The sequence below is a fragment of the Mirounga leonina genome, unplaced genomic scaffold (assembly GCF_011800145.1).
Source record: "Mirounga leonina isolate KUSES-001 unplaced genomic scaffold, KU_Mleo_1.0 Mir_126, whole genome shotgun sequence".
Lineage (NCBI taxonomy): Eukaryota > Metazoa > Chordata > Mammalia > Carnivora > Phocidae > Mirounga > Mirounga leonina.
The window spans coordinates 24,692,881-24,715,318 of record NW_023270314.1 but is presented as its reverse complement, the minus strand read 5'-3'; the positions used below and the strand labels follow the sequence as shown (position 1 = coordinate 24,715,318).

The 22,438-nt window shown below is 55.2% G+C and overlaps 1 protein-coding gene across 1 annotated transcript; it reads right to left on the bottom strand.

The window, feature by feature from the left end:
• Positions 1 to 406: 406 nt before the first annotated feature.
• SP7 (Sp7 transcription factor) lies at positions 407 to 8,632 on the bottom strand. Its single transcript, XM_035002556.1, has 3 exons — positions 8,610 to 8,632; positions 8,088 to 8,115; positions 407 to 3,356 (listed from the first exon to the last, which is right to left on the bottom strand). Exons 2-3 carry the CDS (start codon positions 8,106 to 8,108, stop codon positions 2,082 to 2,084), a joined length of 1,296 nt encoding a protein of 431 aa, XP_034858447.1. The 5' UTR covers positions 8,109 to 8,115; positions 8,610 to 8,632; the 3' UTR covers positions 407 to 2,081.
• Between the last annotated feature and the right edge of the window lie 13,806 nt (positions 8,633 to 22,438).

The following is a 22,438-nucleotide window of genomic DNA, read 5'->3' as shown; positions in this document are numbered from 1 at the left end:
CAGAGTGGCTTTTGTTCGTCCGCTAACTCGGCGGCGGGCACGGCTGATTGCAGGCCGGGGGCAGGGGGCGGTTACGTGCCAGGCCGGGGCCGCCCGCCGGGACCCCGCTCGGGGCCGCGCAGTAGTCCGCGCCGCGACCGCGACCGCGGGGCCCTGCCCCGGCCGGGGTCGGGAGGCCGAGGCCGGGACACAGCCGGGGAAGAAACCTCCCGCCTTCCCAGCTCGACGGAGAGCTCTGGCCGCTCAAAAACTGACCTCAGCCCGAGGGCCTGGCCGACGGAGCGTTCTGCCGCGGGCACGCTGTGCCAATGTGCACGATAGGATGCCCGTGGGGAGTCTCCAGTTTGCCAGGGAAAAATCCTGTGGCTCACTCTTCTTCCTTCCTCTTTCTCTTTTCTCACCAGGACAAAATTTAAAATCGAACTTTTTATTAAATTAAAAAAAAAAAAAAAAAGACTCCATGAGGGCATGATCCTTTCCCTTCCACAATATTACCCTCTCCCCAAGCTCCAGCGGCTTTAACCCTTTAACTTGGGGCCTTGAGGGAGCAGGAGATAGGAAAGGAGGATCCAAAGTCACAGGAAAGGCATTCAAAGGCACGAAGCGGCTTTAAAAGTCACCAGAGGTGGAGCTGGGGGCATTGGAAGTCCCTGGTTGGGGGCCTGGGGATGCAACCCCAAATCAGCTCGGGGACCTCTGTCCTCCTAGCTCTATAAATTCCTCTTTCTCATGGCTTCTAGGCACCAGCCTAGCAGTGCCTTGTACAGAATAGGCACTCAATAAATACTTGATTTATTTGAATCTGATCCCAGAGAAAGCCTCCCCCACCTATTCTTCAGGAGAGGCACCTCCAAAGCAGTGTGCTCCTCCTGTTAGGTGGGCTTCCCCAAAGAGCATGTCCGGGATGGCAGCTGCAAGCTCTCCATAACCATGGCAACAAGGGATTAGCCTGATGGGGTCATGGTGTCAGGGGAGGGGCAGTGGAAGAACCGTTTGCTCTGGGGTCAAGGGAGCTGGGGTACATTCCAGTCCTCCCCTCCATAGGACTTGAGGTTTCACAGCTTCAGGCTGGGGCTGGGAATATTAGGGATTCCCTAATTTAGAGACACCCCATCAACTCTTTAACAGAGATCTAGCTAACCAACCCTATTAGCAGAGATTCCATTAAAAGAGAAACCCCATTAACTGAGACCCTGATGATAGAAATTCTATTAACAAGATCTCCACTAACACTTTTTCTATACAGAGACACACTTAGCTAAAATTTCCATAGCAGAAATGGATCTCCTTCCCTCCCCAGCTCACTCTACCTGACCTGTCATCATAACTTAGATAAATAGAATTATTATTATTACTAGTATTCATTTCTCTTGGAACATAGGGGTTAAATATACAGGCCTGGGGGCAGCGTCCCTGACCCTGGGGTCACCCCATCTTTGGGATCAGATCCCCACTGGTCTGCCCCCCTCTTGGCACCCTGCTCCCTGCCAGGTCACTAACCCCAAGCCCCCTAACTCTGGTCCCTAATGAAGAGGCCATCAGGGGGCAATAAATTATCATCATCATCATCATCATTATCATTATGTTTGTAAAAACAAAAACAAAAATGCTCTGGAGCATGGAAAGCAAGTGGAAGAAGAAGCTGGGAAGACTGGAGCCTGGAAGCTAAGCAATAGTGGTAAATAAGCTTGGGAAGCAGAAAGGATGCTTGTCAAGGAGTTAGTGAGCTGGAGAAAGAAAGTGTTGGGAGCCCAGATGGAAGGAAAATGAGTTGGGTTTAAGAGCAGAGGAGAGGGAAGCTGTGAGCAGGGGCAAGGGAAGATCTTAGGAAGCCAGAGTGCAGAAATCAGGCACAAGGTGAGGGCCTGAGATGAGAGTCTGTGGAACAGGCTCACAGCAAAGGGAGGGGTGAGCTAAGGAGGCATGCTGGGAGACACCCAGGCCCAGAACGGCCAGGGGAGAGATGGCAAGAGCCCCAAGGGCAGCATGCATAGGGCAAAGGGGGTGAGGGGCAAGCAGTGGTCCACGAAGCGGGGGGAGGCTGGCAAGGCAGCCCTGGGACTGGAGACCCTCCACGCCGCTCAGATCTCCAGCAGGTTGCTCTGCTCTGGGCTGCCTTCAGGGGCTTTCTCTGGGGGTGCTGGGGACGCTGAAGGTCGGGGCGTCTGACTGGCCTCCTCTTCCCCTGCACTGCGGCCCTCCCCCAGTTCCTTGGGGCCGCTGGGAGGGGGCCCTGGGCCTGGCTCGCCGTGGGTACGTTGGTGTTTGCTCAGGTGGTCACTTCGGGTAAAGCGCTTGGAGCAGAGCAGGCAGGTGAACTTCTTCTCCCGGGTGTGGGTGCGCACGTGGCGCTCCAGCTCGTCCGAACGGGTGAACCTCTTGCCGCAGAAGAGCCAGTTGCAGACGAAGGGCCGCTCGCCCGTGTGCCAGCGCAAGTGGGCCTTCAGGTGCGAGGCCTTGCCGTACACCTTGCCGCAGCCCGGGATGTGGCAGCTGTGGATGGGCTTCTTCCGCAGCCCAGCTGCTGCCGCCCCCAGGCGCTCTAGCTCCTGGCAGTTGGGGCAGTCGCAGGAGGAACGCCCCGCTCCACCGCCTCCGTATCCACCACTGCCCCCGGAGCCGGCCCCCCGAGGGGGTTTGGCCCCACCGCTCCCCTCCAGCTGCCCGCTATTGCTCACTGCCTTGGGTTTATAGACGTCTTGGGGCAAGACATGCTGGGGCCCTGGTTGCAGGAGGTGAGGAGCTGGGTAGGGAGCTGGATTAAGGGGGGCAAAGTCGGACGGGTAGGTGGGCAGCTGGGGGTTCAGTGGAGGCTGAGCAGGGCCTGTGGGCAGTGTCCCCTGCAGCCCATCACTCTGGCCCTGCCCACCACCTAGCCAGTTGCCCCCGGGGTGCACGTCCCACCAAGGAGTAGGAGCGTTGCCTGGGCCCGGTGAGATGCCCGCGTGGATGCCTGCCTTGTACCAGGAGCCATAGGGGTGCGCCATGTCCAGAGAGGTGTAGACACTGGGCAGGCAGTCAGAAGAGCTGTGGCCTTTGGGCACTAGTAGCCCAGGGTCCTGGGTGCCTGTGGGCCCAGGGAATGAGTGGGAAAAAGGAGGGTAGTCATTGGCATAGCCCGAGGTGGGTGCAGGAGGACTGCCTGCAGGTGAGAGGAGCCCATTGGTGCTTGAAAAGGGGGCTGGGTAGGCATCCCCCATGGTTTTGGGGGCTGAAAGGTCACTGCCCACAGAGTATGGCTTCTTGGCGCCTGCTTTGCCCAGTGTCGCTGAGTCCCGCAGAGGGCTGGTGCCACCAAATTTGCTGCACGCTGCCGTCAGCATGGCCAGGGGACTGGAGCCATAGTGAGCTTCCTCCTGTGGACAGAGGGAAGCACGGCTTAGGGGGAGAGGAGGACAAGTGCAGAAGGAAGGGCAAAACTCTAGAGATGTGGAGAGCAGAACGAAGGGGTCCAGGAAGAGTTGAGGAGGATGGGAGGTAGAGGTGGAGGGGCCAGTGAACACGAGGCCCCAGGGCAGAGCTCAGATGGAGTCGTGGGGAGGAGAGCCAGGTCCAGACTGCACCCTAACAACCTGATCCAGGAGGCAGGAGGCAGAGCTCACTGTGGAGTTGCTGGGGTTCCGGGGCGCCTCAGAGGAACAGGAGACACTGCTTAAATAGCCACGAGAAGAGCCGAGGATGGATGCAGGACCTAGGTGAGGTGTGAATTAGGGGTCCTACCCCTGGAAGTGGGTTCAGAGCAAGGGCCATGGTCAGAGACTTGGAGAGGAAAGATGAGGCTCAAAGAGTAACACAGGGAGAAAATGAAGTATTAGGGGACTGCAGTTGCCCCCACTCCAGATTTGCTCAGCTTTACCCCATATTTCACTTCCTGTCTCTGCCTCAGCTCTTGACTACGGCAGTGAGTGGCCTGGTCTCCCTGAGGCCGCAGCCTCATGTCCTTGGTAAGGAATCTCTTGGCAGGGATTCTAGGGCTGGGGTGCAAGAGGAAGCGACGCGGAGACACTGGGACATTGAGAGGGAACAGGGCTGTGGCCAAGCCAGGACTGTGGCTGAGGCAAGAATGTCTTTCAAGCGGGCAGTGGGCACCTCCTGCTTTGTGGAGCCAGCTGGTACCCCTTTGGGAAGGCCGGAGGAGCCCAAAATCCTCACACCCCTCCAGGACCGGGCATTGGGATGGCTAAGATATGGGCTCACAGCCACACCCCTCCATGGCCAGTGTCCCCTACCATGTAGCCTACACACGTAGCTGGTCTCTCTTCACCCTTGCAGCACCGTGAGTGAAGGAAGATACGTAGATGGGGGGCATGGGGCTCTTTGAGACACACAAAATGCCCTTAATGCTCATCATGTTGCTGCTACCAGGCCAAACCACCCTGAGATGCCCACCCGTCAGGAGCTCATGGTACCCCTCCCTGGGTCAGCCTCAGGACGTGCCGGGAGGAGATACCCTCCAGAATCCGGGGCTGGCACAGACATCCATTTCTGAGAATCCCACCCAAAAAGATGCCCTCAAAAGCTGACCTTGTACAGTTCCCTGACTGCGGCCCTCAAAAGCTGATGGATCTGGTACCTTCCCAGCTGAAAAAGAACCCAGGCGTCCAAGACCCGCCTGGTCCCTCTGAGCATGCAGCATGTGTGCGTGCGTGACACCAATCCTACAGCTACGTTTGGGGTTTTAAGGTTGCGGCGAGGGGTCTATGCCCTCATCACGCCCACACTGCTCCCCAAGTGCAGACCTGCCGCTCCCCTGCCCAGTCACCTCTTTCTGAGGTCCTGTCGACCCCACAGACTCCCCAGATTTGAGCCACCAAAACCTTCCTGAAATCCGGCTATGGGAAAAGCCCTGGGTCCTCCCTAGCCAAAGTTTCCCTAGAGCCCCTGGTCTCCCAAGCAGAGGGTAAGCTGAGGCAAGGGTAGCTGGTGGGGCAGGACTCAAAGCCTAGCAGAAAGGTAAAACCACGGAGTGCGAAGGAGAGAGGCAGAGACCCAGAACCAGGAGGAGCGACAGACCCTGCCCAGGGTGAGGCACAGACGAAGAAGCCACCGGGGGTGGGGGAGGGGGAGCAGAGGGGAAAACTGGCAGTAAGGGGCAGAAATGGGCAGAGACCCAAAAGAGCAGAAAGGTGAAAAGACAAAGGGCAGGGAGAGAGAGGGAAGCAGAATAAACAAAGAAGTGATGGAGAGAGCCTGGGCTAGGAAGGCGGAGGAAAACAGAGAGGGAGAGAGAGAAGGAAGAAAACAGAAAGGGGGGAAGGGGAGAAGACAGATCTCCTACCTAAGAGAAAACCACCACGATGCTGGGCCCCAGAAAACCCCCAGACCAGGCCACTCCTCCCTCCTTCTCCCCCTGACCGCTTCTCCCCCTTGGCCCAGCCCGGCTCCGTTGGTTTCCCTGCGGTCGGTTTATTTTTAAAAACGCCGACGCCGTCCCCCCCCCCCGCCCGGCCCTCACACTGTGGCCACAGGGGCCTCCGCCAAGCCCAGGGACCCCACCCAGCTGGGGAGAGGGAAGGAGGGGTGAAAGAAGGCAAGCAGCCCCAGGCCAACAGGAGACCCCGGCCCTGGAGCAGAGGCCCCCAGGGCCCTGAGAGCAGGGAAGTGGGAGCAAGGCACCAGTCCCACTCGGATGGGTTCTGGAGGCCAAGAACTGGGCACCTGGCTAGCTTCACCGCGCCTCAGTTTCCTTCTCCAGCTGCCTGCGCGCTCCTGAGAGGGTCCTACACATGCGCCCCCATACCTGATCACATGTATTCCTTTCCCAGGGGCCCAGGAGTCCCACCTTCCAGTTGTTTTTTCTCCTACCTCCACCCAACCTTCCGCTAAAACAATAAAAGCAGGCTGAAAGTACTGGCAAGGAGTCTCCAGAGAAAGAACAAGGAGCTGTCCCAGCTCTCTCACTCATAGGCGCAGCCCAGCTGGGGAAAGTGGGAGCCTTTCTCCCGGGAGCTCACAGTGCCCCGCTGACCTCCTGCGGAAGCTCACTCTACATCTGAGGGCCAGCTGGCCATCCACGCTGAGCACCCAAGTTCCCGGGTGCCGTTCTCCACTTTCCGCCTCTGCCCACGTTGTTCGGTCCTCCCCACTTCCAATTCTCCATCCCCACCTGGCCCTCACCCCCATTTCTCCCTCCTGCCTCTTCCCCTGCAGCTCACTCGTCCCAGGTGAGCCTCTCATCGGGCAGCAGCTGCTTCCCTCTCGGAACCCCCAAGTTCTTTGCACCGCCAGAGAGCCCACCCATACAAGGCAGAGGGTTTCCTGGGCAGGGAAGAGGGGCCGTTGAGGGCCCGGGTGCCCCAAAAGTAGGAGAAACAGGCAGAGGGACTGGAATGCCTTTGTGTTGGGGGCGCATCTCCAGCTCACCAGCAGTGAGGGACATGAAGGCCTGGATGCCTGGACACACTCCTCTTGCCAAGTGCTATCCCAATCCTGTGCCTTTCCTGCAGGCCTCAGGGCCAGCCCCTCCCCCAGGCACCAGTGCCACGCTGGCGACTCTGGCATGGTGCCCACGCCCACTGGTACTGCCCCTGCCCTGGATGGCCCCAGGATTTCCACGCACCTTGGTCCTGAAGCTTCCTCAAGACCAACCGCAGGGTTTCAGTGATGGCTCAATATAGAGTCTGGTGGGGGCACAGCAGGGCGAGCAATCTGCCCTCAGTGCAGTAGAGCATCATGCCTGGGGACCCCTGACTGCATACAGAACAGTGACGAGGGGCGTCGTGCTCCCCCACTGGCTTGCATGCCATTCCTTCAGACTCAGTCTCAAATTCGCCATTCCCAGACTTCCACACACACCAGTCCTCACTTGGACCAGCAGATGCTCGGATGGCCCAGCTGCCACCCATACACACACCCCTGCGCTCTCACAAAGCCAGCCGTGCGTGCAGGCACGCTGCTTTACATCCTGACACTTACGCCCAGGCCAATGAACACAGGTGCCGAAAGATTCCCGCTCCATCTCACACACACACCTCTCCTACAGGCTGAATGAGTCGGCTTCCCGTTTGGCCCATGACCCCTGGGACTTGAGCTAGGGCACTGGGAGCAGAGATGGGTGCTTCTGAGGGGCGACTGAAGGTGGGTGACCTGAAGGGAGGACTCTCTGGCTCCAAATTCCTGTGGAGGGACCCAGAAAGCAGGACAGAGATGATGACAGAGAAACAGAGTCAGACTCAGAAGCAAGGAGAACTCAGGACGTTCTAAGTGGCTCTGAGTCCTTCCCTTCCAACTATGCACCTGGGGTCCCCCAGAACCCCTGGTAGAGTCAGTGATTTCTCAAAACCCCCAAATCTGACCTCCACGGTACCCTAGTTCCCTCCATCCCCAGTGCCAAAGGCAAGGGATGCTGGGGTCCCAGCCCCTAGGGGAAGTGGCCCAGGCCGCCCTGGAGCCTCCCACTCCCAAAATAGAGCTGAGTTTGTCTTTGGCTGAAAACTAAATATTTGTGAGCCGGGCAGGCGGCCTCAGACCCTGGCCCTCCTCCTTGGTTCCCTCTCAGGCCCAGGCCCAGTTCCTCTGGTCAGCCCCCCCACATGCACAGGACTGCCCTTCTCCCCTCTCCCATAGCTCACCTCTTCCTCTACACACACTGGCCCGGAGGCCCAGTCCCTGCCCACTACAAACCAGACCAGCTGCAGCTCAGGCTCAGGCTAGGAGCTCCCGGAGACGGGACCCCCAAGGCACCCCAGTTGCTGCCTGGTGCCCACTCCACCAGCCCGCTCACTCTCTCCCCCCGTCTGCCAGGCTGACCTACCTCCCACCCCTCCTCTTCCTCCTCTCTCCATCCCTGACCACTCCTCAGGGTTGGCGTGCAGGGCGGACCTCAGAGGTCCATGCCTTCTTCTGACCTGGCCCCTCTCATCTTCCTTTGACTGCTCTCTGACCCCTGGCCCCACTCTCTCCAACCCTTCCTCCTGCCCTCCCCTCCCACCCACCCTGAGCCCCGTCCTCTCTCCTCATCAGGGGGACCCTGGAAGTGACAAGCACCACAGCCACTGTCTGTGTGAGTTGGGAGGGGGGGGGTGCGGGCAGGGATTAGGGCCATTAGGACTGTCGCTGGTGTCCTGGGGGGAGGAGGGGGCAGTTACCTCAAGCAGGGAGGATGCCATCCTGAGGCTGGGGAACAGGTCCCAAGGAGCCAGGCAGATGGAGAGAGCCAGCCGAGCCGGAGAGAGAGGGAGAGGGAGAGGGAGGGAGAATGGGAGAATGGGAGAGAAGAGATCTAAAGTTAGAAGGGACTGGGGGGGGGGGGGGGGGGGGGGGGGGCTGCTCTCTGTCTGTAGGGATCCACCCTCTAATTACAGCTTTCCCAGCGGAGAAGGCTCCGGATCCAATGAGCAGGGCGAGAGAGGGAGGCAGAGGGTCCAAATTTCCTGCTCCATTTGCTGAGCTCCCCAAAGAAGGGATCTGGGCGGGAGAGGAGAAACAGGGCTCCAGGGAAGGGGGTGGAAGCAGGAGGAGGGTAGGGCCATGGGCAAGTTGTCAGGGTGTCCTGGGAGGTGCTGGGGGGGAATCAAAGGGACGGTGGGCCCAGGTGTCCCTCACCCCGCCCCCAGCAATCCCATAGGCATCTGTGGGCACCCCTCCCAGGGCTCCCCAGTGTCATGTACCTGGGGGCTCTGGGGCTGGGTGTCCGGGGGTCTCTCCTCCCTGGAGGTCTGGCAGTGGGAGTGCGGGCAAGGGGTGACCTCAGGGCCCCGGGAGGGCTCTGCTCCTCTCCCAGGCCAGCTGCACTCCTGTTCCCACTCGGGCTGCGATCCTACAGTCCTACTCTGACTCCAGAGTCCTGGCTGCCGCCGCCGCCGCCGCTGCTCTCCTACTGCCGCTGAGGGAAGGAACAGGAGGGAAAAGGAACAAACCCCAAACCACTAATTAGAGATCCAGGGGGGGGATGGGGGGTTGGGGACGACACTCACACAGAGAGACTGGAACACACTGACAGACACACTCATGGACAAACACAGGATGATACGTGCACACGTCCGCACACATGGTGCTGCCCACACGGCCACCGCCGCTGTCATGAACGGACACAGACAAACACACACACGAACGGGCACAGTGACATGGCTGGGGGTGCACCCCCCCCAGCTGACCACAGAGACGCTTGCTTCCCCCGTCACACGCACCCCTAGATCAGGAGAACAGTGTGTATGTGCATGTGTACACACACACGTGTGCGTGTGCGTGTGTGTGTGCGTGTGTATGTGTGTGTGGTGAGAGACAGGAGGGAGGCCGTGCTCTGGGTGGAGGCTTCAGCTGCCTAAACTTTTAGGGTCACTGAGGTAGGTTAGAGAGCAAGGCCGGGAGGAGGGGCGGAGAGTGAGAGGAGGGCTTGGCACAGGCTCAGGGGCTCCCCAATCTTCTTCCCAATGCCTCAGTTTCACTCCTTGAAAGTAGCACCTAGGCCTACCTCCCTTTGTGGGGCAGAACCTGGATCTTTTGATTCTAAGAAAATTGAAGGTGGGCAGGAGTGAGGGTGGAGGTGGAAGGTCATTGGGTCAACTCATCTGTGCCTGAGCCTAGCCCCTCTGGATTCACTCCCAAAAAAGATAAGCCTTGGCCTTCGTTATTCCTTGCCAGTTACCATCCCCCGGCTCCTCTTGGCCATACATCAAATTTCCATCCTTTGCTGGATAGTTCTGAGTGGTCATGCTTTCCTGGGAGGGAGCTCCCCGTTCCCTTTGTCATTGTCATGCATCAGTGCCCTCTTGCAGCAGGCAGAATTGAAGTTAGAGCTACAGCAGGACTTCCCAACGGTGACTTCTCATCAAAATGGGGAAGAAAAGAAGGCAGGTCAATTAGGTTGGGAGAAGGAAACCCAAAAAGTCTATGGCCTGAAATCTGGGCCCTCAGGTAAGTTTCTGGGAAAGAGGGGACCGGGTCACCAGTGGGTAGCATCTCTCCCACAGAGGGGCCCAGCCAGCCACGGTTGCTTTGCAAGTTATTCCCCAACATAACCCTCAGTCCCTCCTAGCCTCAGTCCATCAGAGGAAAGGAGACATGTCCTTCCCCACTCCCCTCACTTCCCAACACAGTTCCCTTACTTTCTCCCCTTGCGTGCCCACTTCCCTGCTCCTTTTGCTCTCACTGATGAAAAGGTGGGGAGGAGGGAGCACCCTGGAGGTCCAGGGAGAGTTAAGTGCAGTTTAACCAGCAGGCAGGATCAAAATTCAGGACCAGGCATTTGGATTCCAGCCCCATGATGTGAATTCCCCAAGGAACCCTGTGGGCCCAGCATTTAGGGAAAGGGTTAGGGAATCAGGGTGTCTGGCTGACAAACGGAAAAGGAAGCAAAAAAAAAGAAAGAAAGAGCAGAAAGACCCAGAGATACACAGAACAAATAAAACAATCAAGAGAGGGGCGCCTGGGTGGCTCAGTCATTAAGCGTCTGCCTTCGGCTCAGGCCATGATCCCAGGGTCCCGGGATCGAGTCCCACGTTGGGCTCCCTGCTCGGCGGGAAGCCTGCTTCTCTCTCTCCCACTCCCCCTGCTTGTGTTCCCTCTCTCGCTGTGTCTCTCTCTGTCAAATAAATAAATAAAATCTTTAAAAAAAAAAAAAAAAAAAACAATCAAGAGAACCAGAAGAGACACTGTGGGACATAAAAGAGAAAGAGACAAGAGGGCAACAGAAGACCAGGTGCTGCTTGGCTTTAAGAAAGCAGGGGGGGGGTGGGGGGAGGAAAAGGAAAAGAAACGGGCCCAGAAGAACAAAGATAGAAACAACGGCTTGGAAGGGCAGAACAGAGAAAATAGCCGGAGGCATGGCCAGGTCTGGAGGAGGCAGAGGGTTAAGCGGCTGGGCAGGTGGGGGGCGGGGATGGAGTATAAATAGCGCATAATTGTGTCCGATGATTACACGGGCCACCCCACCCGTCTGCCCGAGAGGAAGTGCCCGTGGTGGGGTGTCCCTGTGACCTCCCAGTCTCCCCCTGGTGGGGGCATCTGAGGCTGAGGTGCCAGATGGATTTCTGGGGCCCCCCACTCCAAAGCTAGGATGAAGGGGAAGCTTTGGGGAAATTACTGCACAGCCAGCAAAAAAGCCTGAGACCAGTTGCATCAGGCAGGCAACTGAGGCAGAGGAGAAAAGTCTAGACTCCAGAATAGAGAAGAGGTGGCAGGTGAGAGAAGGGGTTGGAGCTCAGCCTAGATTGGGAAAGAAAGGAAGAGACTGAACGGAAAACAAAGCAGGATGAATGGAGGTGCAGGGCTGGGGAGAGGAGGTGGGGAGGCAGAGTTCAACCTTTTCCACTTCCCTTGGGGGCCTTATCCCTTATCCTACCTGGGAAGGGGCAGGAGTGCTGGGGGAGGAAAAGGAAGGAGCAAGGTTCCCAGAAATACGTGTGCCAAGGGTCCCTGATGTGTTACCCCCAGTAGGATAGTGCCTGGACACAGAGCCCCCTCCCAAAGGTCAGTGCCAAAGCCAGGCAGAGAGGTTGCTTGAAGGCCCCAGCTGCCTCCCTTGGGACCCTGGGCTCTGACTTCTTCTACACCCTTTTTTTTAGTGTTGAATTTTATTTATTTTTTTTTTTAAGATTTTATTTATTTATTTGACAGAGAGAGAGAGAGACAGTGAGAGAGGGAACACAAGCACGGGGAGTGGGAGAGGGAGAAGCAGGCTCCCCGCAGAGCAGGGAGCCCGATGTGGGACTCGATCCCAGGACCCTGGGATCACGACCTGAGCTGAAGGCAGACGCTTAACGACTGAGCCACCCAGGCGCCCCATCTTCCACGCCCTTTTTAAAGATAGTCCTACTGCCCAGCTGAGACCCTGGTATTCCTGGGTTCAGACCCCTACCCCCCCTTCCCGGTGCCCCCAGGGGCTAGGGGCAGCAACTGGGAGCCCTGACCAAGGACCTGCCTCCACCCTTACAGGCCTCCCTCAGCCCAGCCTCCCAGGGGGTGGGGCAGCCCAGGCAGAGGCGCCATGTGGCAGGGGCGGGTAGAGGCTGCGGCTCTGGTCCTTCCAGTATAAACCCCCTAGGCATCTGGTTTCTATCCACCGCCCCCCACCACCCTGGGGGCCCCTCAGCCTCCGCCCATGGCCACCCAGATGCTGAGCTCTGAGATGGACGCCTCTGAAGGAAGGGGTGGGATGGTGCCTTTCTGATCTCTCAACCCCAGGACTGGGCTGAACCACAGGGACCGCTCCCTTCCCTCGCTCCCCTAGAAGTATCAGGGTGGGATTTCTAGGTTAGAGGGGTTGAATCTGGAACCTGCCTCAGTTCTCTCTAATGGTTGGGGATCCTTTGGAAAGTTTGGGGGGGGTGGGAATGGGTGAGGTGGAGAGACAGTGAAACCTGGCCAGAGTGGAAGATTCTATCCCCCTACTCCTCAGGGAAGCTGCCTCCTTCCACACCCACTGTCCTCTGCCCACCCTCCTAGGCCGGGCTCCCGCTGACAGCCCTACACCAAAGGGACTCCTAACCCTTTCCTGTTGTTGTTATAGAAGGTTTGGCTACCCTAGAATCACCAGTGAACAGCCAATAGAGGCCCTGAAATAGAGTTGGACCACACTCTAAATACATACCTAACGAGTGACACCCTTTCAGATACACACTTGCACACACGCTGAATTAGGAAAATATGTTGACCCTTGAGTAACTCAAGGGTTAGGGGCACCAATCCCCTGACAGTCGGAGATCAGCATATAACTTTTGATCCCCTGCAAATGTAACTACTAATAGCCTACCGTTGACCTGGAGCCTTACTGATAACATAGTTGGTTAACACGTATTTTGTACGTTCTATTATATACTGTATTCTTACAATAAAGTAAGCTAGAGAAAATATAATGTTATTAAGAAAATCATCAGAAAGAGGACGCCTGGGTGGCTCAGTTGGTTAAGCGACTGCCTTCGGCTCAGGTCATGATCCTGGAGTCCCGGGATCGAGTCCCGCATCGGGCTCCCTGCTCGGCAGGGAGTCTGCTTCTCCCTCTGACCCTCCTCCCTCTCCTGCTCTCTGTCTCTCATTCTCTCTCTCTCAAATAAATAAATAAAATCTTTAAAAAAAAAAAAAGAAAGAAAATCATCAGAAAGAGAAAATACGTTTTTGTACTGTACTGTAAAAAAAAAAAAGGGGGGGTGTATACGTGGGCCCACACAGTTCAAACCCATGTTGCTCAAGGGTCAACTGAATCCTGTGCAGGTACCCACACTGATACACACTGATTATATATATATATCTCTTATGGAAAAGATGTTTATACCAAGGTACTTAGCCTAACCCCCAATCACAAGAATGCACACGGCAGTATGCATACGCGCAGACAGACTCACAGTCCCCTCGAATACCCACCCAACCAGGGACACACACAGACTCCCCTCAGTACACACGTTTACATATATGGCAGACGTCGCACACATACACACGGGCCTAGCATCACAACCGTACAGCTCTAAAGGTCCCTGAAGTCTCCCAGAGGGGATTTACGAACCCCTCTTCCCCCAGGAATCTGGGGAAAAGGGTGATGTGGAGAGCACTGCCAGTCCTACAAACAGCCGCCTGCAACTCCTACTAGTGTAGCAACCTCTAGTGTACATTTGGGGGACTCAAAGATCCTTTACGCCCCCGTATCCTCCAGAGTTGAGAGACCCGGATGCGCCAGCGAACTCCCTGGCCCTGGGGAGCCCTGGCATCCCCACCCCCACCCAGACCCCCCCTGCTCTGCGGCCCGCTGACTCATCCCTCCCTCTGTGGAGCTCCCCAACCACAGGGGCCTGGAAGAGAAGCTTGGAAAGTTGCGCTCATGTCCCGGGCCCCTGGTCTGGCCACTACCCGCACCCCCCTCAATGCACCCAGGCCCAGCCCTTGTCTCCAGGAGAGACACCAGTGACAGAGAACACAGAGGGGACAAGAAAGAAGAAGGCACCCAGAGACAGGGAAACAGGAAGACAAAAGGAGAGACATGGGGTGGGCTGGGGGGGGGTGGACAGAGAGATGGTGGGGAGGGAGATAAGAGGCCCTGGGGGACAGTTGCTGATCTGGTAGGGCCCTCCAAAAGTAATGGAGCTGGTGACCAGGGAAACTTGCTCCTTGGGTTGGGGGAAGACCCACTCAAGATTTCGGGATGTGGCCACTGCCCTGGGCATTGACAGAGCATTCTGAGCCTAGGCTCAGGGCCCTTGGGGAAAAGGATCCAATTCTGGGAGGCAAAGCTGAGAACACAGGGCAAAAGGGAAGCTTTCAAGAGGCCAGCAACCTCTGTATAGAAGAGCTTGGAAGCGGGGCTCCCCTCCCCAACACATTTACATGTTACACGCCTACCCCAACTCCCTCATTCTCTGCTGGGAGGCACATTTCCCTCATTTTCTCCGATCTGCTCCTATTCTTCTTGGAAGCACAGTTTTTTGAGATGTAGACTGGACCTGAGGAACATTCTTTCATTCAACAAATGCTCAGCAAGCTAGGCTCAGGCACACAACTATGAACAATAGACCTAGCCCTTTGCCTCACAAACCAGCAACTAACATAAAGAGTGGGAAGTATCTGGAGACAGTAATTACTAGATGTTACTGGAGACCAAAGAGTGAATCTAATCCAGTGTTTGGGGAATCAAGGAAGGCTTCCTGGAAGAACCAGTGACTAGGTAAAAAAACTGAAGTTAGCCAGGTGAAGAGAGGAAGAGTGTTCATAGGCAGGGAGAAGTGTGTATGCAAAGGCCCAGAGATGTGAGAGAATAATGACACTTTTGAAATGCTCAAAGTTGAGTGTGACTGAGCCAAGTGGAGACTGGTGGAGAAGGTCTAATCAGTTATGCAAAGGATCTGAACCTGATCCTAAGGGCAACATATGGGACTATTCCTATTAGAAAGACAGCCCCGGCAGCACAGAGTAGGTGGGAATAGGGGCTTAGAGCCAGGCAGTTCTGGGTAAATCAGTCGTTTACTATGGTGTAAGCTTGGCCAGGTGATACAACCTTTGATGCCTTAGATTCTTCTTTAGAATGGAGAAACATAATACAGCAACCTCCAGGGTTGTTGCAAGGAGTAGGAATAATACATGTGGAACTCTTACCACAGTGTCTGGCACTTAGTCGTTGTTGCATGAATGGTGCCTATTGGTATTGTCACCGTCTGGAGGAGGGCAACATTAGAGGCAAGGAGAGCAGCAGTCCAAGCAAGAGGCGAGATGTGGCCTGGGGCGGCAGAGGGGATGCCTAGAAGTAAAGGGAAAGGTGATACGGAGATGTGAGGAGTTTGGGAGTGTGTGGGGGCAGTCAAGAATGACTTCCCTTGATATGTGGGTTTGTGTGTGCCTACGCACACGGGACGCGCAGGCATTTTGGACGTACACATTCTGTTCTGAGAGTGGCCCTTGACAGCCACTGGATCCGGTCAACAGAGTGAAGGCACCATGCTGTGTCTGAGGACCTGGCCTCCAGCCTCGCAGGAGGACTCCCTCGGCGCCCCCCCGCTGCCCTAATCCTTCCTTGACTATTTCCTTTCCCCTCTTACACCCATTCCTGCCTCTCCCCACCGGCCCTCCTCCTCCCCTACGAAGGAACTCTCTGTAAATTCAGAGTCTGCTTAGGCCACCCTTCCCCATCCTTCCTTTTTCCACGGCCCGGGTTAAGGAGAGTCCTTGGGACTCAGCCACTACCTCCTCCCCACACGCCCTCAGTCGGACGCCGGCTCTGGATCTCAAAGCACTGCTCCATTCGACCCTTTCGGCGTGGAGGTTTGAGGCCAGCTGAGCGGTTAAGCGAAGGGCCGGACTGGGGGGAGGGGGTCTCGGCCCCCAGCTCCAGCTGCTGCGGGGATAGGTGCCCCCCGACGGACGGAGCGTGAGGTCTGGGGACGCGGGGAGAGGGCTCTCCCGCCTCGGCCGGACTCGGGGCCGCCGACGCCGTCGCGGCCCTGGCGTGCCTCAGTGTCCCCGAGCGGCCGGGAGGCGGAGGGGCGGGCCGGCCGGGGGGGGGGGGGGGGCGGGGCGCGGGCGGGGTCGGCCGGGCCGGGCGCCCGGGCAGGAGGCAGCTGCATATCTGCGGTCCCGACCACAATTGCTGGGAGTCGCGTCCCGGAGACTGGCGGCGCTGACTCTGCCCGCTGCGGCCGCCGCGCCGATTAGAGCCCGAGAGGGAGCGCCAACCGGGGGGAGGGGGAGAAGGCGGCGGCGGCGGCGCTCCGTGTGCCCCTGTCCCCTCCGCCCCAGCCAGCGCCCCCAGCTGCCCCGCCCAGTCCCTTCTCTGCGGCCTGAACCCACGGTGGGAGTCCTGCCTCCCCAGCCCTGGCTTTCTCGAGACCTGGATCCCGGGCGTCCTCCTCTGGACCCTGCAGTCCCCGAGGTCCGGACGGCGCTAACGTGCCGTCGACCCTAGGCTGCCAGCCTCTCTTCCTCAGCCCCACCTCCACGCAAAGAGGAGTCTGAATCTCGGGGCTCCCCTTCTCTTTATCCCCGGCTCCCTACAGCACTCTTTAGGCAAAAGGAGTTCGCAGCGAAGAAGGGGTCAGACTCGACAGGACAGGCATCCGGGGGCCAGAGCACCCCCTGCTGGCTGGCCCGAAGCCCCTGCCCCTCCCCCTCCAGCTGTGACCTCCAGCTGTGGTGGTTGGGAAGAGCTGGCCTCTTTGATCTGGGAGCGTGGCCACCCCCTCCAGGCGCCCCATTAACATCCATTATCCCAATTAGGCAGCCCTCCCAGTCCTGCATGCAAGCTTCAAAGCCCCCTCACAGGGGAGAAGAGGGGGCTGAATCCTATGCCTCCCCCGTCCCCAAGCCACACCGTTTTTCAGACAAGACCCAGGTGTCCTGGTCCCCAGCTTGGGTACATGTTAGCAGGGTTGGAAAAGGAACCCAAGGGCCACCCAGATCCCAATCCTTAAACTTCACTAGAAAGAGAACCAGATAAGAAAAGGAACCAATTTTCCTGCACTAAATGATTTAGGTAGGGGCGCCTGGGTGGCTCAGTCGTTAAGCGTCTGCCTTCAGCTCAGGTCACAATCCCAGAGCCATGGGATCGAGCCCTGCATCGGACTCCCTGCTTGGTGGGGAGCCTGCTTCTCCCTCTCCCACTCCCCCTGCTTGTGTTCCCTCTCTCACTGTCTCTCTCTCTAATAAATAAATAAAATCTTAAAAAAAAAAAAAAAAGGAAAGAATCTTAAAAAATAAATAAATAAATAAAATAAAATAAATGATTTAGGTAGCAATATCCAGGTTCCTGGCTGACCTGAGCTTCCCATCAGCTTTTCCTGCTTTATTCCATGGAGAGGGGAGCCAAGAGCCACCCCCCCCATCCTATCTCAACACTCCCTTCCCCCTCCCTCCTGGAACAATTTCCGCTGGGGGAGCCGGAGCAGGGCCTGCACAGTGGCCGCTTCCTGGAACATTTTCCTGCATCCGAAACCGCGACTCTCTCCCCAGGGACCGGCTGATCAAGGCCAGATGGGAGCAGGGATGGGGGAGGAGGAGAGGGAGCCAGGCTCTCACCATCACCCCCTCCCAAACCATGCACACCACAGGGAGCCCCTGCCCTGACACACAAAGGCACACACCACATGCCACAGTAACACACCCATGGGCATTCATGGCGACACTTCATGAACCACAGGGGCCAGGTCTTAGAGGGAGACATGCAAAGTCATATAAATACATTCCAGAAACACCTAGGTGATCCCTCTCTCTCTACATAGTCCCTTACCCCTCTAAAGTCTCCTAGGGCACTGGGTTTTCCTTGCCAGCTAAGGAGACCTTAGGAATCCAAGAATATGGGGGTAGGACAGCGGGGAGACTTTAGCTAACAGAGGGTAAGGGGGCAGACACACCTAAGGCTGCCTGTGCCCTGCCAGACAACACCTACCACTCCGTTCCACTTCTGGATGGTTCTGAGGCCTGACCCCTTTCTCCCGGAACCTGGGACCACAGTAGAGGAAATCTGGGATGCTCTCCCTTAGTGCTGGCCTCAGAATACTTTCTAGTTGCTTCCAAATTATTCTTAGAGAAAAAGCATATGGTGTCCAGTGGGTTCATTCATGGCAGCCAAAGGACAAAGAGAGGGCAAGAATAGGCAGCTCCAGGGAGCTCTGGGAACCTGGGGACCTGTGGTCTCACTGGTGACAGCCCACCCTCCACTGCTCCCCCAGATCCCTTCTATCTTAGAAGGGTGGTGAAAAGAATGTGGGTATCGTGCCTCCTGCTCAGCCCATTCTTCGGCCTTATCCTCTTCTGCCCACTGCCTTTCCAGTACAGCGACCTAATTCTTTTCTTTTTCTTTCTTTCTTTTTTTTTTTTTTCAGGGATCTATTCTTAAATCTGGAAATCTGGAATGTTTGTCTTTTGCTGGGAAGGGTACAGATTTGGGCATGGATACGATATGGGACAGAGCATTGGAAAAGCTGAAGGTGGGGTAGTCTGCTCTTTTTCTGGAACATCTCACTGGTTTAGGAGAAAAATTTGGTTATTTTTATGTATTTATGTATTTATTTTTAAGTAGGCTCCACACCCAATGTGGGGCTCAAACTCATGACCCCGAGATCAAGAGTCTCATGCTCTACTGCTGAGCCAGCCAGATGCCCCGAGAAGAAATATTTGAAATTGTAAAGTTCTGGAGAATCTAGGATACAAGGTCACCATAGAGCGATAAGGAAATAAGACAATAATCGTAAGAAGAACCAAAACTAATCAGCCTGACCAAAAATCACTGTGTTCTTTCCTTGGTCTTTTTGCCTAGTCAGAAGGCATAGGCTTCCCCCCCCCCCCCCCCCCCCCCGCCCAAAAAGAAAGCATAGGCTCCACTTTCTCAAGCTCACCTGGTAAGGAAAGGGGATGACTCAAGCCACCTTCACTCATCTGCTTGATGATTTCCTTCTCTACCTGGAAGTGCTTTATTTATTTTTTTAAAGATTTTATTTATTTGTCAGGGAGAGAGAGAGAGCACAAGCAGGGGGAGCGGCAGGCAGAGGAAGAAGCAGGCTCCCCTGCTGAGCAAGGAGCCCGATGCAGGGCTCCATCCTAGGACCCTGGGATCATGACCTGTGCCAAAGGCAGATGCTTAACTGACTGAGCCACCCAGGCGTCCCATGGAAGTCCTTTATTCAGTGTAACCATCGTCTCCCATCTTTCTATTTAGCCTTCGATTTCTTGCTGTAGTTCCAGTAGAAAAGCCTATTTTTTTTAAAAAAGATTTTATTTTATTTGTTTAGAAGATTTTTTATTTATTCATTTGAGAGAGAGAGAGAGAGTAAGAGCAGTGGGGAGGGGCAGAGGGAGAGGGAGAAGCAGAGTCCTCACTGAGTGGGGAGCCCTGACAGGGGGCTCCATCCCAGGACCCCAGGATCATGACGGGAGCCCAGGGCAGATGCTCAACCAACTGTGCCACCCAGGGGCCCTTAAAGATTTTATTTTTAAGTAATCTCTACACCCAATGTGGGGCTCGAATTCACAGCCCCTAAGATCCAGAGTCGCATGTTTCACCTACTGAGCCAGCCAGGTGCACTGAAAGGCTAACTCTTATAAAGTAACAACAACCCTTGCCCTCAAGTAGCCCATAGGCTGAAGTTAGGAAGATTCTCTCTTCCAAAATAGGGTCCATGGTGTGCTACCCAACAGTACCCTAGTACTTAGTGCATGGCACAGCAAAGCAGGGGCACTGAAACAAACAGAAATTTAGAAGCAAATAATTTGTATTTCATATTTAAAAAAATAAAAGCATTAAAGTAGTCATCGTAAGAGAAATCAGAATTTTGTGGTACATCCTTACTTGTACTTATTTTACTTTTGGTATTGTTTCTGTCTTGAAGTCCTTATGGTGGAGGTATACACCACAGTCTTTTGGGACCTTAGGCTCTTCAAGGGTCTTAACTTCATCCAGCTCAGTTCCGTGTGTTGGAATAGCAGGAATGTTGATGTGTGCTGGGAATGGGAAGGGATTCCAGAGAAAGCAAAACCCCTGGAGGGAAGGGCAGTGTGCAAAACTTAGACTTTTTCAGGCAAGACCTTTCTTAGATCTGCAAAGAAAATTGAGCAAGGCTCCTTGATACCACCAGGTGGCAGGAGTGAGCTGCTCAGCAACTCCACCTATTGCCCTTCCTGGGCTTGTTGGGGGCAGAAGGTTGGCACATTTTTGCTGAAGGCGATGGCCCAGCTATCAGCGCTGAGTGGGAAGTCTCAGGAGCTTCTGGTACTGATTCTGCCCCTTCCCCCGGTCTTGGCTCAAGAGAGGACAAGGCACTTGTCAAAGGTCCTAGGGTGTCTTGACTCCTAGGCCTGCATCCAGCCAGCGAGGGTCTATTTCCGGCCCCACCTACCTGCCTGCCTTCCTTGAGAGCTTGTTTGGAGGTTCTAGCAGGGGAGCGCAGCTACTCGTATACCCTTGACCGAAGAACGGTCCTCCTCTTCGACCGAGCGCGCAGCTTCGGGACGGACGCACATGGAGCGGTTAGGGAGGAAGGGGACACCCGCCTAGCCAGCCAGATCAGCTGAATCAACCCTGGCGATCAATGGGGTGACAGATGTCGCAGCCAGATCGCCTTCACATCCCTGCCTACCTTCCTTTCACAGTATTTCCTAAGCATCTATTGTGCACCAGGTGTATGCTAGGGGTGTCCCAGGTGGCATTTAACAAGTGCGCAATCTAATACAAGAGAACCAGGTAAACAGCTATGCTCCCATGACACTGGGAGGCAGTTTGAGTAGTGATTAAGCGCACTCTCTTGGAAGTCAGACAGACTAGGGTGTGAATTCAAGCTCCACCACTTGCTAGTTGTGCAAACTCCCTGAGCCTCAGTCTCCTTGTCTATAAAATGCGAGTATATGACCCTTGTGGAAGACCAACATGATGATGTATAAAATTCATGCCTAAAAACACTTATTTATTATTTTTTAAAATTTATTTGACAGAGCCAGAGAAGGAACACAAGCAGGGGAGTGGGAGAGGGAGAAGCAGGCTTCCCGCTGAGCAGGGAGCCCGATGCGGGGCTTGATCCCAGGACCCAGGGACCATGACCTGAGCCAAAGGCAGATGCTTAACGACTGAACCACCCAGGTGCCCCATAAAAACATTTTTTTTAAATAAAATAAATAAAATTAATTGCCTGCTGTGTAGGTGGTGTAAGTGCTGAATGCTAGGGGAGCAGCACCCAGCTCAGACTTGAGGAGACTTCCTAGAGAAAGTTGCCACTGTTGTAGAAATTTGAAGGATAAGTAGAAGATACTTAGGAGAAGGAGGGAGAGGTGGTTAAGTGCGGGGGGGTTGGAGGAAGGTGGACAGGGAGGAGTAGACAGACAACTCTGGGGAGCATGGATGCGCACCCTTGGTTCACCAGCAACAGGGACAAGGACGAAGCTAGCTTCCCACATTTGAGGCTGGCATTGTCCAGATTTTCTCCACCAATCAACATATATTTATTTATTTATTTATTTATTTATTTATTTTAAAGATTTTATTTATTTATTTGAGAGAGAGAATGAGAGAGAGAGCAGGAGAGGGGGGAGGGTCAGAGGGAGAAGCTGACTCCCCGCCGAGCAGGGAGCCCGATGTGGGACTCGATCCTGGGACTCCAGGATCATGACCTGAGCCGAAGGCAGTGGCTTAACCAACTGAGCCACCCAGGCGCCCCATCAATCAACATATATTTAGTGAGCACCTACTATGAGGCTCTTTCAGAGGTTGTAAGAGATAACGAAGATAAATGAAAAATATAAAGCCCTGATCTTTGGGGTGCCTGGCTGGCTCAGTTGGTAGAGCATGTGACTTTTGATCTCGGGATTGTGAGTTGAACCCCACGCTGGGTGTAGAGATTACTTACAAATAAAATCTTGAAGAAAAAAAAAAGCCTGATCTTTATTCTCAGATGCCCACAGAAATTGGGAACAAGAAAGGGTAAGGGCCCAAGCCCCCTACTCTGAGCCTCACTAGCCTGATCTCCTTGCCTCCAGCCTTCTCACTAGTGGTCGCTCTTCCCTCACTGCATTAACACCCATAGGGGTGCTGTCCAATGAGTGGGCCGCCCAATCCCTACCACCCACATTTTTACACCACTCAAGAATGGCTAAAATAAACATGAAGCCTACCTCTGAGGGGAAGAAATATATGAAGGACAATCTATTAATAAAACCAACATTTCTATGGTTCTTTACAAGCTACAGCAGCACTTCCCCTGTGTCAACTTTTTTTTTTTTTAAGATTTTATTTATTTATTTGACAGAGAGAGACACAGTGAGAGAAGGAACACAAGCAGGGGTGAGGGAGAAGCAGGCCTCCCGCGGAGCAGGGAGCCCGATGTGGGGCTCGATCCCAGGACCCTGGGATCATGACCTGAGCCGAAGGCAGACGCCTAATGCAGACGCCTAATGCAGACGCCTAACTGAGCCACCCAGGCATTCCAACTCATTTGGTCTTTGCAAGTGCCTAATGGACTAGGCAGTATCATAGGTCTTCTTATGAAGGAAAAAGACATATAGAGATGTAAAATTTCTAGACTCCTTTGTCACCCTAAGA